The 16,019-nt window shown below is 42.1% G+C and overlaps 2 protein-coding genes and 1 pseudogene across 3 annotated transcripts in view; all 3 read left to right on the forward strand.

Annotated features, from left to right (window-relative positions):
- LOC102901153 (zinc finger protein 577) overlaps nucleotides 1-14,004 on the forward strand; it is a 52,732-nt gene extending 38,728 nt beyond the window's left edge. Inside the window, exon 6 of one of the 2 annotated variants that reach the window (XM_045046249.1) lies at nucleotides 13,649-14,004. In XM_045046249.1, the coding sequence (XP_044902184.1) occupies nucleotides 13,649-13,728 (80 nt within the window). In that variant the 3' untranslated portion in view covers nucleotides 13,729-14,004. Of the gene's footprint in view, nucleotides 1-5,174; nucleotides 8,176-13,648 lie in introns of those variants that run through there. The other variant, XM_045046250.1, reaches the window with a different exon arrangement.
- Nucleotides 1-16,019, forward strand: part of LOC101092973 (zinc finger protein 260-like) — a 40,886-nt gene that overhangs the window by 5,867 nt on the left and 19,000 nt on the right. The gene's annotated exons all lie outside the window — the stretch shown is intronic.
- FELCATV1R-PS8 (vomeronasal 1 receptor felCatV1R-ps8 pseudogene) lies at nucleotides 13,431-13,772 on the forward strand (annotated as a pseudogene).

A 16,019-nucleotide genomic window follows, 5' to 3' on the forward strand; every position in this document is an offset into this window, starting at 1 on the left:
TGTACATCAACAAACTCATGTAGGAGGAAAACCCTATTAATGTAGCAAATGTAGTAAAGGCTGCATCTAGACGTCAGAGCTCACTAATTATCTGCAAACTCATATAGTAGGTAAATCCTTTGGCCACAAAACTCCTTGCATAGCAAGAAAGAAATGCCATTAATTACACTGATTATCTAAAATGCTTTATTTACATGGGGTTCCTGGGTGGCTCAGTCGGTTAAGTTTCCGGCTTCGGCTCAGGTCATGATCTCACAGTTTGTAAGTTTGAGCCCTGTGTCAGGCTGTGTGCTGACAGTGTGGAGCCTGGACCCCAGAGCCTGCTTTGAGTTCTGTGTCTCCCTCTCTCTCTGCCCCTCCCCTGCTCACAATCTCTCTCTCTCTCTCAAAACTAAATAAACATTTAAAAAAATTTAATACTTTATTTACAATTCAGAGCTTTTTAAATTGCTTTTTATTTTTTATTTTTATTATTATTTTCTTGAGAGAGAGAGAGAGAGAGAGAGAGAGAGAGAGAGAGAGAACGAACAAGTTGGGCAGAGAAAGGGAGACACAGAATCCGAAGCAGGCTCCAGGCTCTGAGCCATTAGCACAGATCCCAATGTGGGGCTCAAGCTCACGAACTGCAAATCATGACCTGAGCTGAAGTCAGATGCTTAACCGACCGAACTACCCAGGCGCCCCTACAATTCAGAGCTTTTTAATAATAATTTCATATCTTGTTGAACAGAGGGATCTTTCACCACTTCTGAAATGTAAAGCTAAAATAAGACTTTAAGAATGTAGAAGAGTGAAGGGGGGTGAAGTCATAGTCACACATTTAGTGAGTAGTAAACTGGAAAGGTATGTAAAACTTTGAGTTACAATCAGAGGGGAGACCTGTTCAGGGCTGAAGGGATGTCCTTAGTTTCTTACTACAAAAATCTCTTCTTAACTAAAGGCTACACAAATAAGAGTGTCAGTTTATAGAAAAACTCCAAATTGCACAAAACCCCATGAGGCAGGAGAAATGGACAGGATGGCAGGATGTGGGCAGCCAGTCTGCAGCAGGGATGGCTGGGCTGGACCTGTAGGAGACAGCAGGCTGGCAAGTATAGAGGCACAGGTTAGTGCATTCACCCAAAGCCCTTGCTTTCCAATCAGACTTTCTAGGATGCTGACGCTTTCCTCAAACAAGATACAATTCAGAGCTTTTTAATTGCCCCCTAACTCCCATAGCAGAGAGATCCTATTCTCAGACGAGGAAACAATTTCCAGGTTCAGTGAAGTTATAAAACCCATAAGGAATCACGTCTGATATATTATAGAAATACTGTGATCATAGTCACTAAAAATGCTTTCTGTGGAGGATTGGATATCATTGAGCATAATAAGCTCTTAAAAATAGACTTTGCTGTCCACAGAGCAGTGAATGTGGCAAAAGCATCAGTAATAGATTGTGTTTTACTTTTGCATTTCTGGATTTATTTCTTCACATCTGACCATATCTTACGTGTGATGCGTGTTAGATTTGATGGAAAGTCAGGGTTTTTCTATGTTTGATGGCATTTTAGATTTGGGTTATTAGCTAAACTTGGAAGCTATATATAGAACGAAATTATTTTATAAGGGATTAACATAATGGTTTTAGAAAGGATTCCAGAGATATCAGATATTTTCTCTGCAAATATGACACCATTTGAATACATTTAAAAAATCAGAATAAGAAGTTGAATAGTGACAAAGGTTTATAGGAGTTATGTTCTGGACTATACTGTGTAATGTAGACTTTATATATTTACCTTTGTTTCTTAGAGTTACATGAAGGAACATTATTTTTAGGGTTTATTTCTCAGCATAGACATAGAATATTGAGTAACACAATCTTGTGTAAATAGAGATGTTCTATTTCCTTATGAGTCAGAATGTCTTGTAATATGTAATTTGACTCATTAATAAGTATTATAAAGAATTAGGCTGCATAAGTTTGCTCTCCTTATTTTTACTGTGTTTTGTAATGTTTCTGCCAAGTGTGATAATCATCACTACTTGAAGCCTCCGTTTTTCTAGAGCCTTATTTCTTAAATATGCAAAAGTGATAAAAGATTTACATGAAATACTAAAAACCAAGCAACACATGAGACAAAGGGGAAGAAAAGACTTGGGTTTGTGTGTGTGTGTGTTCATGTATATTTATTGCAAGTGCTGTATCATGCAGGAACTTTGGATTTATTATGAAAACACGTCCTTAAGCACTAGAAACATTTTCTGTCTTAGCATTCCCTAAAATACCCAGTATTTACTAACATTAGGAATGACATTGCAGAAATTGGAATTCTTGAACATAACTGGAATGTGAAGTGGTTCAGTTGCTGTGGAAAACAATTTGGCGGTCCCTCCAAAAAGTTAAATATGGAATTACGTATGACCCCAGAATTCCACTCATAGGTATATATTCAACAAAATTGAAAACAGGTACTTCAATACTTGTACATGAATGTTCACAGCAGCACTATTCACAATAACCAAAAGGTGGAAATAATCTAGATGTCCATCAGTGAATGAATGGGCAAATAAAATGTGGTATGTATATACATACACGTATATGTTATGTGTATGTATATATATATGTGTATATATATGCGTGTATATATATTTATGTATATATGTGTATGTATATATGCGTGTATATATATGTATACATATATACATATGTATATATATGTATACACATGTATATATATATGTATACACGTGTATATATATGTATATATGTATATATACGTGTATATATATGTGTGTATATATATATACACGTGTATAAATATATATACACGCGTATATATACACACATACACACACGTATACACTCATATATCTGTGATGGAATATTGATTACCTATACAAGTGAAGTGTTGTTAAATGTTATCACAGAAGCCTCAAAAACATGCTAAGTGAGAGAAGCCAGACAAAGAGGACCACATGTTGTATTCCTGTTTACATAAAATGTGCAGAATAGGTAAATCTATATAGAGACATAAAGCAAATTGGCGGTGGGGCGCGTGGCTGGCCCAGTCAGAGGAGCATTCAAGTCTTGATCTGGAGGTCGTGAGTTCAAGCCCCACAATTGGGTGTAGAAATTGCTCAAATAAATAAAACTTGAAAAAAAAATACAGCAAATTGTTGGATTGGCTATCAGGGCCTGGGGAGAAGAGGGTATGGAGACTGACTGATTCATGGTCACGGGTTGGGTTTGGTTTTAGAACGATGAAAATGTTTTGGAACGAGGTGGAGATGGTGGTAGCATAGCATCGTGAAGGTGTAAACGTCACTGAATTGTATACTTTGAAAGGCTAACATATTATGTCAACTTCTACATCAATAAAAATATACTTGAAAAGAATATCATTGCAAGAACCCTGGCCCTCAAAATACAGATAAAAGTCAACAGTTATTTGTGAAAAACATAATTTCTCCGCAAAGCAGATGTAAATATAACTTCTCAGCTTAATGGGTATTGGCTAGCAAAACTTTACAGCTAACATCACATTTAATGATAGACCCTCAAAGATGTTCCCAGGTTGTTGGGCAATGGGGTACACACATCTGCTGCCACCTTTCTCCTGAGCACTCCTGGAGATCTCAGTCAGCACAATATGACAATAATAAAAACGAAAGGGCTTAAAATTGGAAACAGGAAAAAATTGCCATTATGTGCAGAGGATATGATTGCCTACATGGCAGCAGAATCCACAGGCAACCACGTAGAATAGTAAGGGAACCCAGGAGGATTCTCTGGATGTTGATCAATATGCAGCTTCAGTTGAGTGCTAGGCAATAATCAGAACATTTTTGAAAAGTGCTCTGTTCACGGGACACCTGGGCGACTCCGTCGGTTAAGCGTCTGACTTCGGCTCAGGTCATGATCTCAGTTTGTGAGTTCGGGCCTTGCGTCGGGCTCTGTGCTGACAGCTCAGAGCCTGGATCCTGTTTCAGATTCTGTCTCCTATTTCTGCCCCTACTTGTGCTCTGTCTCTCAAAAATAAATAAATGTAAAAAAAAATTTTTTTTAAGTTCTCTGTTCACGATAAACATTATAAGAGAATTAGACAGTTTTACACCACTTTATTGAAAACTACTCGAGATAACCGAAATAAAGGAAGAGGTAGATAGGTTCCTAAATGTGAAGGCTCAGGGTCACTAAGACCACCTTCACCTCCAATAAATAAGTCTTCCAAGTGCCAAGATGCCGTCAAACATTGTTGAACAGGCAAGAACTGCTGAAGTGTAGTTCCCATGAACTTCAAGAAGTTACTGGAACGTGAATTTTACCCATAAGAGTTGAAGTGGTAAACAATGGCAAAAGAACTGAGTGTAAGTGTCAAATCCCTTTAACCAGAGATATAAAAGCCTTTAGTAGATTATGAAAATTTTAGTCACAGAGCCTAACGTAAGTGCTAAAAACAATGATAATATAGAAATTGTAAAACAAAAATTTGGGAGAGAATTGGGGAAAGAAGGTGAAAGGTAATGTGAGAACCTTGATCTCATCATTTTAGGGAGGGAGGTAAATATCTAAACTGACTTATCAAAAAGTGGAAGAACAAATACACATAAAGTATATAAAGAAACATCGAGAAAGATCTGTAGTCAGCTCCGGGTAGTGGAAGGAAAGAAAGGAAGCAGAACGGTGTGAATTGTACTATTCCTCATAGTAGGGATTCCAGGATTAGGGTGGAGGCACCTTCAGAAATGGAAAGTGGAGTCACTTGTGGACCACGCTGCCTTGGCAGGACAGCTCGAGAAGACAAATTTGGGAACGGCCTGAGAGGTGGGTAGGACTGGCAGTAATGGCCAGGGCCCCCACCGGAGGATGGGGATAGCACTTGTTGCAGCCTTCCCAATGTCTGGGTGACTCAGACTATCAGCAGAGGTCACGCCCTTAACAGTGAACCATTAGAACTCAGAGTCTAGTGTGTATGTGACACATCTCATCACTGTGACCCTAAGTGGGAGCAGGACTTGGAAATGACGATTCACTTTGCAGACGCTGGTAGGACCTTTCTCAGCACAGAGCTGAGCACGCCCTGTCTGTCCCTCACTCCCTTAGACGCGAGGTTCACCGCAGGGGGCTCGGCAAAGTTTTCTCGCAGCTGCACCTGCTGTTAATTAGTCTATGTCTTAATGATCCCCAGGAACTGCCGATGCTGACTTGTCTTGGGACTAACATTTACAGCTTCTCTGCAGATGCACCGTGGTCCCTTTGCAGAAGGTGTCAGTGCCTCGCAGATGACAGGGTAATTGCGGCTCATGGGGGGAAATGAACTTGGGGAATCTCAAGACAGATGACTGCTCTGGTTCTACGTGGCATATATTTACTGATGGCCACAGACCTGCTGCCGGTTCCTGTAGCCCTGGTGAGTGTCTCATTACGGCTTAGGCTCGGATAAGGTACGGGGGGAATGTCTGAGGGGAGAGGGCAGGTACAGAACTGAACAGGACAGCAGTTTTCCCCTTGGGTCTCAGGGCAACTTTGCCTCAGCTCTGGGTTCCTTTCTTGGCTGACAGAGTGGTGGGACAGCGTGACCACAGAGACCCCAAGACAGGCAAGGGATGGTCATGGGTACGAGTCTGGATGGGGCTGGACATTGCTGAGGCTGAGGCCAGCCCGAGGGGAAAGAGTTGCAATTCTCCCTCCACTTTCCCCTTAAGAGTGCAGACGAGGAGTTTCATTGGCTCAAACCACTGAGAACTGGGCTGGGAGCAGTTGATAAATTTGATGTCAAGAGTTCGGGGTGAACACACAGGCTCCTGCTGCTTCAGGACCTCCCGCAGACAGATTTCAGGATTTGGAATGGAGCTGGAGAGATGGATGGATGTGGGTTGTGATAGCGTGTGGCTTTTCTTCACCACTGAAAGGCACCATTTAAAAGCAACACTGACGAAGAGTCCAGCCTTTAGAACGAGGGGCAGCTTTTTTTTTTTTTTTTTCAATTCCTGACTCAGCCTCCCTCCCTGAGGGACTGGGAGCTCCTGACCGTGCGTCTCAACGTCCCAACCTGTGAGCCAGGGATAAGAATGCAGGGTCAGTCCGCACACCAAGTAGAGTGACTGAAAGAGGGTGGCGTTGCTGGTACACAGGAAATCTCTAGCAAATAGTAGTCATAGGTCCCTTCTGCATGATTCTAGAGCCAGTGTTTTGCAATAAGATGAACACACAGCTGGCAGCCGCATCATCAAATTCACCCCATCTCTGTGTGACTCTCCCTATTGACGTCCCAACTCCATTTCTGTGTGGTTTTGGACACTTTGTGGGATGAGTCTGAATGACTCTGTGTGTGTGTGTGTGTGTGTGTGTGTGTGTGTGTGTGTGTGTGTGTGTGTGTGTGTTTGGGAGACCAAAGCTGGACATGGGTATCTAGACACCATGCTTACCAGTATTCCGGTGAATTAATCCTCTCCCAGATATGTATGAATAATGAGACATTACATACCTCAGGTCATCAGACCTTGTCTGCCATGTCCTGGAATTGAGTGACCTTGAGAAAGTTGAATTCTCTCTGCCTCATTTTCTATCCATGTAAAATAGGATAAGAATATTCTTTAACACCGAACACTCCGTGTTAACTTACGTGAAGGCCCTGTACTTCCCCCTAATGCCCAACATACAGAGAAGGTCATCAAGCAATTGTATCTGTTCATAGTTTGTCTGAACAGACTGTGAGCCACTTGTTGGGAAGTGGGTTAGAAATACAGGAAATGGTAGCTCTGTTCTAACGTCTTCTTTCCGTCGTCTGCATTTCTCTCTTCCTACTCCTTCTCTTTTCCTCTCCTGCCTCTCATTATGCTCCCCCTTAGGTCACTAGGTTCTTCCAGTCCCATTCTTCTTCCTTGTCGCTCATCTCTAAGTGAGACCCAGGGGTTATTTCCAGAACTCTTGAAGCCAGGAGCTCTCTCAAACATCGCTCCCGCTTGGCTCCAGCTAGCACATCTGACTGTGCCTAAGTCACCGGTACTGGACCTGTCCCTCACAGTTCCATTTATTTTAATTTTCGTGTTTATTTCTGGTGAGGGCTTGCCCCTGGGGCACTTGCATTAATGGAGTTTTTCCCCCCTCGTTCCTGCTGTCAGCTTAAAATTTGTTTCCATAAAGAAGACCCCACAAAGCACAGGCACCCAGGGGAAGAAGGAAACCCAGTGGACATCTTGGGGTCCACTGCAGAAACTTTTAGTCCGTGGCAAAACAAAGCAGATGACACAGGATCCCTAAGACCTGGTTTCCGGGGGTCAGCTCCCACACCCACCACTAACTAATTGTGTGACTTTGGGCAAGATTTGCACTGTCTGGGTTTCATTGTCGCTACCTGCCAAATGAGAAGAATAATTACTCTATTTATCCCATTGGGTTACATGGGCATTAAATGAAATCACTGTATTCAAAACCCTGAGAGCTGGCACAGAGTCAATACTCAGTGAGTTTTCACTAATTCCTTATTATCCTTATTGTCCTGGTCTTACAAAGCATAGGTTATAGTGCACGTTTCATTTGGAGCCTGGAGCAGGGCTGGGATTTGGTGGGATTTGATGTATGGGAACCATGTGTCACCTTTCCAGAAGGAAACACTAGTTCACCCAGCCCCAATTTGATCCATGACCTGGCTGTGCTATTCTCTCGCGCGCACGTTCTGCAGTTTCTGGTCCTGATGGTGCCCTCGCTGCTGGAGAACAGGAGGGTGGCCGTGTCGACGAGAGTCAGCGTGAGCGGGTTTTACAGGAACTCAGCAATACTGTCTGTGGGTGTCACAGCTCTTTATGGAGCCGGCACTGTCACTCTATAGAAAAGTCTCCCTGGGACAGACAAGCCAGTGGGTCTTGTTACAGTCTGGACTGAAAGACAAATGTTAGAAGGAAGACATAATTAGGTCGCAAAACGCAGAGCTGTGGCTGATAGTCAAACAGATTTGCAGGTAGATCTGACTAGTCCTAGACTGTAACCCAGATCTCTCACCTCTGTTCTTCAGGCCTAGATGCTTTCTTTACTAGGTGGGGCACTCTTTGTCCTTACTATGGGGAGCCTCTCGGGATATTCAGACAATACCATCATTATATATTGTCGTAAGACCTTTTTCTTAAGCATGAGATACATGTTCCCTGGTACACCATATTCACTTTAGAATGGAAAAAAGCAGGGGTGCCTGGGTGGCGCAGTCGGTTAAGCGTCCGACTTCAGCCAGGTCACGATCTCACGGTCCGTGGGTTCGAGCCCCGTGTCAGGCTCTGGGCTGATGGCTCAGAGCCTGGAGCCTGCTTCCGATTCTGTGTCTCCCTCTCTCTCTGCCCCTCCCCCGTTCATGCTCTGTCTCTCTCTGTCCCAAAAATAAGTAAACGTTGAAAAAAAAAAAGAATGGAAAAAAGCAGAATCTTGGAGGTATTTGCTACTTACTATTTTTGAAAAAAAAGTCTTGTGTGTTGGTAAAGATGGTAGTAAATTCACCTCCAGGGTTATGTTGAGCCCTTAGTCTGTGTCCCCGTGTCCCCGTGTGTGTGTGTGTGTGTGTGTGTGTGTGTGTGTGTGTGTGTGTGTGTTTTAACTAGAATATAAACCTGTGTCAAAAATTCACAGTCCTAAATCTTGCCTCCTCCGGGGCCATGCATAACTTCGCCGCCTTCAGGAATGATTGACGGCCACGTGGGGGAATGGTTGAGAAAGCTGCCAATGAAACTCAAGCCACTGCCGTCATTTCGAAACTATTTGTTGACGTGTCCTGTGGGCCAGGTAGCCTGCCGAGTGCTGGGTAGGCAGAGACCACAGAACAAACGCGTCCCCTGCTGATACTGAATTTAAGCTGGGGGGCTGAAACACAAAGTGGCTATAAAATCTTGTATGAGTAGCAGAAAGAGGCCTGAATGAAAGCTGAAGGATTTTTGCTCCAAGGGAAAAAATAACTGGTGGCACCTGACTTAGGAGGAAGGCTTAGCGCCAGTGTCGCAGACAGAGCAACCGTAGCTGAGACCGAAGTAATGACTCAGAGTAATGCTGGCCTCTGGACTGTGGAGGATGTTGCAGGCAAAGAGAACATTCTCTGTCTTGAAAATAGGAACGGGCTTGAAAACACAAGTCCTGAGAAGGACAGCTGCATCCCGGGGGCGTACTGGCTGTGCACAGGGGCAGGAAGATGAAGCCGGGAAGGTAGGACTTGGGGAAGGATTTTGTCTTTAATCCTAAGCACTATGGGATGTCAGCGAAAGCTCATCCGGGGAGTGACGTGATACAATCCAGGTTCCAAAAGTATTAGCCTGCTCTGGAGAATGCGTTGGTGGGAAGCAAGGGCCGTGTCGGGTATAAATGGGACAAATTGCCATCGCAATTACTGATAATGTAGCAACACTGCTGGACAGTCCAAGAGAATTAATGGAAAAAATATGAGTAGTAATATGCTTGTTCAGTTAGGGAAATAAGAGATGATGATCATTAGCTTTCTTATACAAAAGCAAGAAAATAGGAAATAAGAAATAGGAATGGAAATTATTAGCAAATAGGAAATAAGAAATTAATGTGGCAAAATGTAGCAGTAAATGGAATAAGTTTGAAAGAAGTGTGCAGAAAAAAAAAACATGTGAGCTGAAAATAAGCAGAGCAGTAAAGAAAGAGAAAAAATTAGGAAATGTATCTCACAATATTATAAGGATATTAGTTCTTCTCCTTTTTCTCTATGAATTTAGAGAAATTCCAGCCAAAACTTAAACTATTCTAATAATTCACTTAAAGAAGAAAATGTGGGAAAATGACAAATAATTTGAAAAGAAAACAATACTGACAAGAGACGTGCCAGATACACTTATCTGAAGCCAAATTTATAAATTTAAAAGTTCCATTTTTAGTTCTTCTTTTTGGCGGAGGAGGGGATATTTATTTCACTAATTTTATAAATGTTTGGCATTTTATGTTCAGTTTTTTTTTATGAAGTAGAATTGACATACAGTATTATGTTAGTTTCAGGTGCACATGGTGATTCAGCATTTATATACGTTATGAAACAATCTCTATGGTAAGTCTAGTTACCATGTGTCACCATACAGAGTCACTAAAATACGATTCATTATTTTATCTATGCTGTACTTTACATCCCCATGACTTTTTTATTTTTATTTCTTTAATGTTTATTTATTTATTTTTGAGAGAGAGAGCAGGAGAGGGACAGAGAGGGAGAGAGAATCCCAAGCAGGCTCCACACCATTAGGGCAGGGCCTGACTCAGGACTTGAACCCACAAACCATGAGATCATGACCTGAGCCAAAATCAAGACTTGGACACTCAACTGACTGAGCCACCCAGGAGCCCCATTATTTTATTTTATTTTATTTATTTTATTTTACTTTATTATTTATTTTTATTATTTTATTTTATTATTTTAATCTAAAAAGTATTTTTAATGTTTATATTTGAGAGAGAGGGAGGGAGAGAGCACAAGCTGGGGAGTGGCAGAGAGAGAGAGGGAGACACAGAATCTGAAGCAGGCTCCAGGCTCTGAGCTGTCAGCACAGAGCCCGACGTGGGGCTTGAACCCACAATTTGTGTGACCTGAGCCGAAGTCAGATGCCTAACTGAGCCCCTTGGGCACTATTTTATTTTTAAAGATTTTATTTTTAAGTAACCCCTGCACCCAACAGGAGGCTTGAACTCACAACCCCAAGATCAAGAGTCACCCTCTCCACTGACTGAAGCCAGCCAGGTGCTGCCCCCCGCCACCTTGACTTATCTTATAACTAGAACTTTATACCTCTTAATTTTCTTTCTCTATCTTCTTTCTTTCTCTAATTTCTTTCTCTTTCAACATTTAGGATATACATTTACCTCTGAGAATAGCTCTAACAAACTCCAAGGCTTAGAAGTATAGTGTTTTCAATATCATTCAACTTTAACCATTTTTGAAAACCCTTTTATATGGGAATAGTTTAGAAGTCACAGAAAGTCCCTCCGCCTTCTGGGATCTCTCCTGCACCCATTAGGTTTTGGTGTGAGTCGGCGGTTTTAGAAGTATCCATATTTAGATGTGGGTGTTTATTTCGTCTTCAGTTCTCCCACTTCTAGGATTTCCTTAAATTTGCAGCCTTTTTTTTTTTTCTTTATCCCTGAATTCTGTTCCCTGGCACCTTGAGATGGTAAGCCCTGCTGTTGTAACTGTGATCAAGGAACTAAATGAAGAGAAATTCCCTTTACTACCCTGATCACAGTTATAAAATCTGTTTTAAAATCATTGTCTGCCAATTCCAACATCTGGGTCATCTCGGGTTTAGTCTCTATTGGTTACTTTATTTATTTATTTTTCTTCCTTGAGCATGGGCTACATTTTCATGTTCCTTTGCATGTTTAGAAATTGAGGGTTGTTTACTGATACACTGTAGAGAGTGGATTTTGTTACATTTCCCCAAAGAATATAGATTATTTTCTTTCAGACAACATTTAATTTGGCTAAGTTTAAATACCATATTTTGAAATCTCAGTTTGGATAGTTTAGGCTTAGATGGACCACCTGCCATCTTGTCCACGTGTGCATAGTCAGGGGTCAGCCAGAGCCTTGGATAGAGGTTACATCCAAATCTATAGTTCCACCTTTGTGGCTTTCTTTTTTCACAGACTTCCTTCTCCTTTGCAGCTTCTGTGATCATCCTGAACTTTGTTTTTTGGTTCTTTAGACCAACAGGACTACGGAGATCTGTTTGGCTTCAGGCATTTTGCATGTTGCCAGCTACAACCTGAACCTCAGAAACAGTGTCATTAAAAAAAATGGAAAACCTGGGGCGCCTGGGTGGCTCAGTCAGCTGAGCGTCTCACTTCAGTTCAGGTCATGATCTTACAGCTCGTGAGTTCGAGCCCCGCATCAGGCTGTCTACTGTCAGCACAGAGCCTTCTTTGGATCCTTCTCCCCCGCTTTCTGCCCCTCCCTCCCTTGTGCCTGCAAGCTCTCTCTCTCTCTCAAAAATAAATAGACATTAAAAAAAAAAAAAAAGAAAGAAAACCCATAGTTCTTCCAAGTGTCAGCCCCTTCCAGGATCTGCTTGTTGTGTTCCCTCTTTAGTGAACTAACCCTTTAGTTAGTCATGAAAAAAAATATTTTGTCTGGAGTCTATGGCGATTGTTTGCAAAGAAGCTGGTTCAGTGAGAGTTGCTCAGCTATTACCAGAAGCAGGAACTACTCTTTCTTTTCTAGTTGACTGTTAGTGTTTTGGCCAGGAAGACTTCTTTCTTTTAATCTTTGGTGTAGTTGACTTCATTGATATTTTATTACCTTCTGATTTTGAGTCCATTAGAAAGCATTTCCCAGATTTTACATCTTCTAATATTTATATGGAGTGTTTCATTTTAACAGACTTATTTATCTTAGTTATCTTTCTGCTCTCATCTGCTCCACTGTTCTGTTTGTCTGTGTGCAAGTATGACACTCTTAATTACAGAGACTTTGAAGTATGTTTTAATTTCTGATAGAACTACTCTCTAGCTCATAGCAATTTTATACTTTTCCTACCTAACCTAGCATGTTATTCTTCATTTAATCTTTAGAATCCACTCATTGGGAGTGGAGGTTATGTCCTGGGCACGAACACTCAAGGATTTGGGAATAGACTAAATAATGAACCATCTTGAATGGCTATATGAACATAAGCAGAAACATGCCAGGATGGCTACTCTGAGGGGCAGTTTTGAGCTCACTGGTGTGGAGTGCCCTTCCCAGAAACGTTATTTCCATCCTCAGAAAGGGTAGTTGTCAAGGACGCAAGAGTCTCTTTCAGAGCTGGAAATATTGGAACAAATCTGTGACCGATGCTGTCACACTGAGTTCTAACTTTGTGACCTTCAGGCTCTTTGCTGAACCGCTTCTTCCCATGATGCCAAGAGAATGATGTTTGGCGACTTGATCCTGATGCTACTTTTCTTTGTCCAGACTGGGATTGGGGTCCTGGGGAATACCTTTCTTCTCTCATCCTATGCTTCCACGTCATGGACTGACCATGCCCTGAGGCCCATACACTTGATTCTCACCAACATGGCTGTGGCCAACTTCTTGGTTCTTGTCTCCAAGGGGATCCCCCAGATGATACTCACCTGGGGAGTAACACATGTGCTGGGCACCATCGGGTGTAAATTTGTCTATTATATCCATAGAATGGCCCGAGGCCTTTCCCTCTGCACCACTTCCCTCCTGAGCAGTTTTCAGGCAGTCACCATCAGCCCCAGAGCCGGCAGGTGGATGGGCCTCAAAGAAAGAGCTTGGAAAAACATCAGGTCTTCTTGCTTTTTATGTTGGATCTCCAACCTGCTGATAAACATCTTTATTCCCATAAATTTAGAATCTCTGCAGCCTGTTCACAATTCTACCAACATACAGGATTATGGACTGTGCTCTTCTAAAACTCCTGAAACACCTAGTGCTACAAAATGCACAATTCTAATGACTTTCCCAGATGGTGTCTTCATGGGAGCCATGATTGGGGCCAGTGTTTACATGGTACTTTTCCTTCATAGACACCACCGGAGAGTGAGGCACATTCACACCCTCAAAAACGCCCATCGATTCTCTCCAGAGGGGAGAGCCACTCAAACCATCTTGCTTCTAGCAAGCACGTTCACATTTTTTTACTTCACCAATTCTGTCCTTACATTTTACAGTGTTTTGTTCAAGTCTCACCTCTGGATGCAGCAAACCACCACCTTTCTGGCGGCCTCTTATCCCACCCTCAGCCCCCTGATACTGTTGCATCGAGATCCCCAAGCACCAAGATTCTGCTCTTAAATGGTGCGGAAAAAAATCCCAAGTTACTAACGATGCATTCACAACACTTTCTCTTTTCTTCAAAGAATCTGGTTATTCACTGACTCAAGCAAAGACATAGGGCTGTCTAGAACATGACAGACATGTACCCAAGATACTGATGATAAAAAGATTTACAGGACGTCGGAGTCATGTAGAGGCTTTCAGCTTCGCTTAGAAGGCAATCAAATAAATACAATAATGCATAAATGTCTATATTGTCTCAGCGCTTTGTGATTTTTTTTTCTTTGAAATAACTGATGGAAGCATGGCCAAACTGTCACCTGCCTCAGCATTGAAGTGGTGCCTCAACACACAAATTATTCTTGGCAAAAGGGGAAGACTTCCAAGGCAGCTAAGGAAATCCCTGACTAATCTGATAGCCAAGCAAGGATTTCAGTGACCACATTCTACAGTGAAAACAGACTTTACTGAATTAGTCCAGGAATGTCACCAAACACACAAATTGCAACAACAGTAACCGCAACAAACCATGAGGCAAGGGGGGGCAACTTTATATTATCTAAAATGCCTAGTTTCAATAAAAATTTGTGATACACGAAGAATCAGAAAAGTGTGGCCCATACACAAGGAGAAAAGGAGTCCATAGGAACTGTCCCTGAGAGGTCTTCTGTGTCAGACTTAATACACAATGACATTATCAGCTGTTAGAAGTGTGTTCGAGGAGCAGAAAACTAAAGAACTAAAGGGAAGTATGATAATGGTTCTTCACCAAATGGCATATATCAACAAAGAGATAAAAACGATAAATTTACTAGAGGGGCTCAGAGCAAATTTGATCTGGCACAAGACAGAACAAGCCAACACGAAGAAAGATCAATAAACATTATCCACTGTGAGAAAAAGGAAAAAGTGAAGTAGAAAAAAAGAAAAAGAAAAAGTGATCCGAGCCTCAGAGATCTATAGCACAGCCTCAAGCATACCACCATATGCATAATGGAATCCCTAGAAGGGGGAGAGAATACATGGCAGAAGGTATATTTGAACAAATAATGACAAAAGCTCCCAAATTTGATGAACACACTCTATACATCCAAGAAGCTCACATACTCCCAAGTAGCGTCAATTCATTACCTTCCCCACAGGCTTTCAGTCCAGGAAGCCAGACAGAAACCCTGCTTGTCCCTGGGGATGAGTATAGCATGGGTTCTTCCAGATGAGTGCTGATTTCTACCAGTAATCTAAGTTTGCACAGAACCTCTACTTTCTTCTCCCACTTCCTCCCAACTGCAAACAAACACACTAAGGAGAATCAGTTACATATCCAAAAGCAGTCACTAGTAGTTTCCCAAGCCTTTTATCATAAAAATCTTCATGTACATACAAAAACTCAAAGAATAGTACAGTGGACACCATTATATAGATCACATAAGTTCAGTAAATGTTACATTTTGCTGTATTTGCTTTATCTGTGTATCTTCTACTTATCCATCCATCTCTACTATCCAATTTACTGCTTTTTTAAAGTAAACATTTTTTTAAAATTTTTTTTCAACATTTATTTATTTTTTGGGACAGAGAGAGACAGAGTATGAACGGGGCAGGGGCAGAGAGAGAGGGAGACACAGAATCGGAAACAGGCTCCAGGCTCTGAGCCATCAGCCCAGAGCCCGACGCGGGGCTCGAACTCACGGACTGCGAGATCGTGACCTGGCTGAAGTCGGACGCTTAACCGACTGCGCCACCCAGGCGCCCCTAAAGTAAACATTTTTTTAAGTTCATTTATTTTTGAGAGAGGAAGAGAGAAAAAACATGAGTGGGGGAGGGGCAGAGAGAGAGAGGGAGGGACAGAGTATCTGATGCATGCTCCACACTGACAGTAGAGATCCCGATGTGGGGCTCGAACACGTGAACCATGAAATCATGACCTGAGCCAAAGTCGGATGCTTAACCAACTGAGCCACCCAGTCACCCCCCAATCTACTTTTGATTGAACTAATTGAAAGTAAGATTGCAGACATATGATCCTTCGCTGCCAAATACCTCAATTAGAATCTTCTTTATTTATTTTTGAGAGGGAGAGAGAGAGAGAGAGAGAACACGAGTGGGGGAGGGGCACAGAGAGAGGGAGAAAGAGGATCTGAAGCGAAGTGGGCTCTGTGCTGACAGCAGCGAACCAGATGTGGGGCTCGAACTCATGAACCTGAGCCAAAGTCAGAAGTTCAACTAACTGAGCCATCCAGGAGCCTTCAACTTGAATCTTCTAAT

Source organism: Felis catus, chromosome E2, assembly GCF_018350175.1.
Source record: "Felis catus isolate Fca126 chromosome E2, F.catus_Fca126_mat1.0, whole genome shotgun sequence".
In the NCBI taxonomy this organism is placed as follows: Eukaryota; Metazoa; Chordata; class Mammalia; order Carnivora; family Felidae; genus Felis; species Felis catus.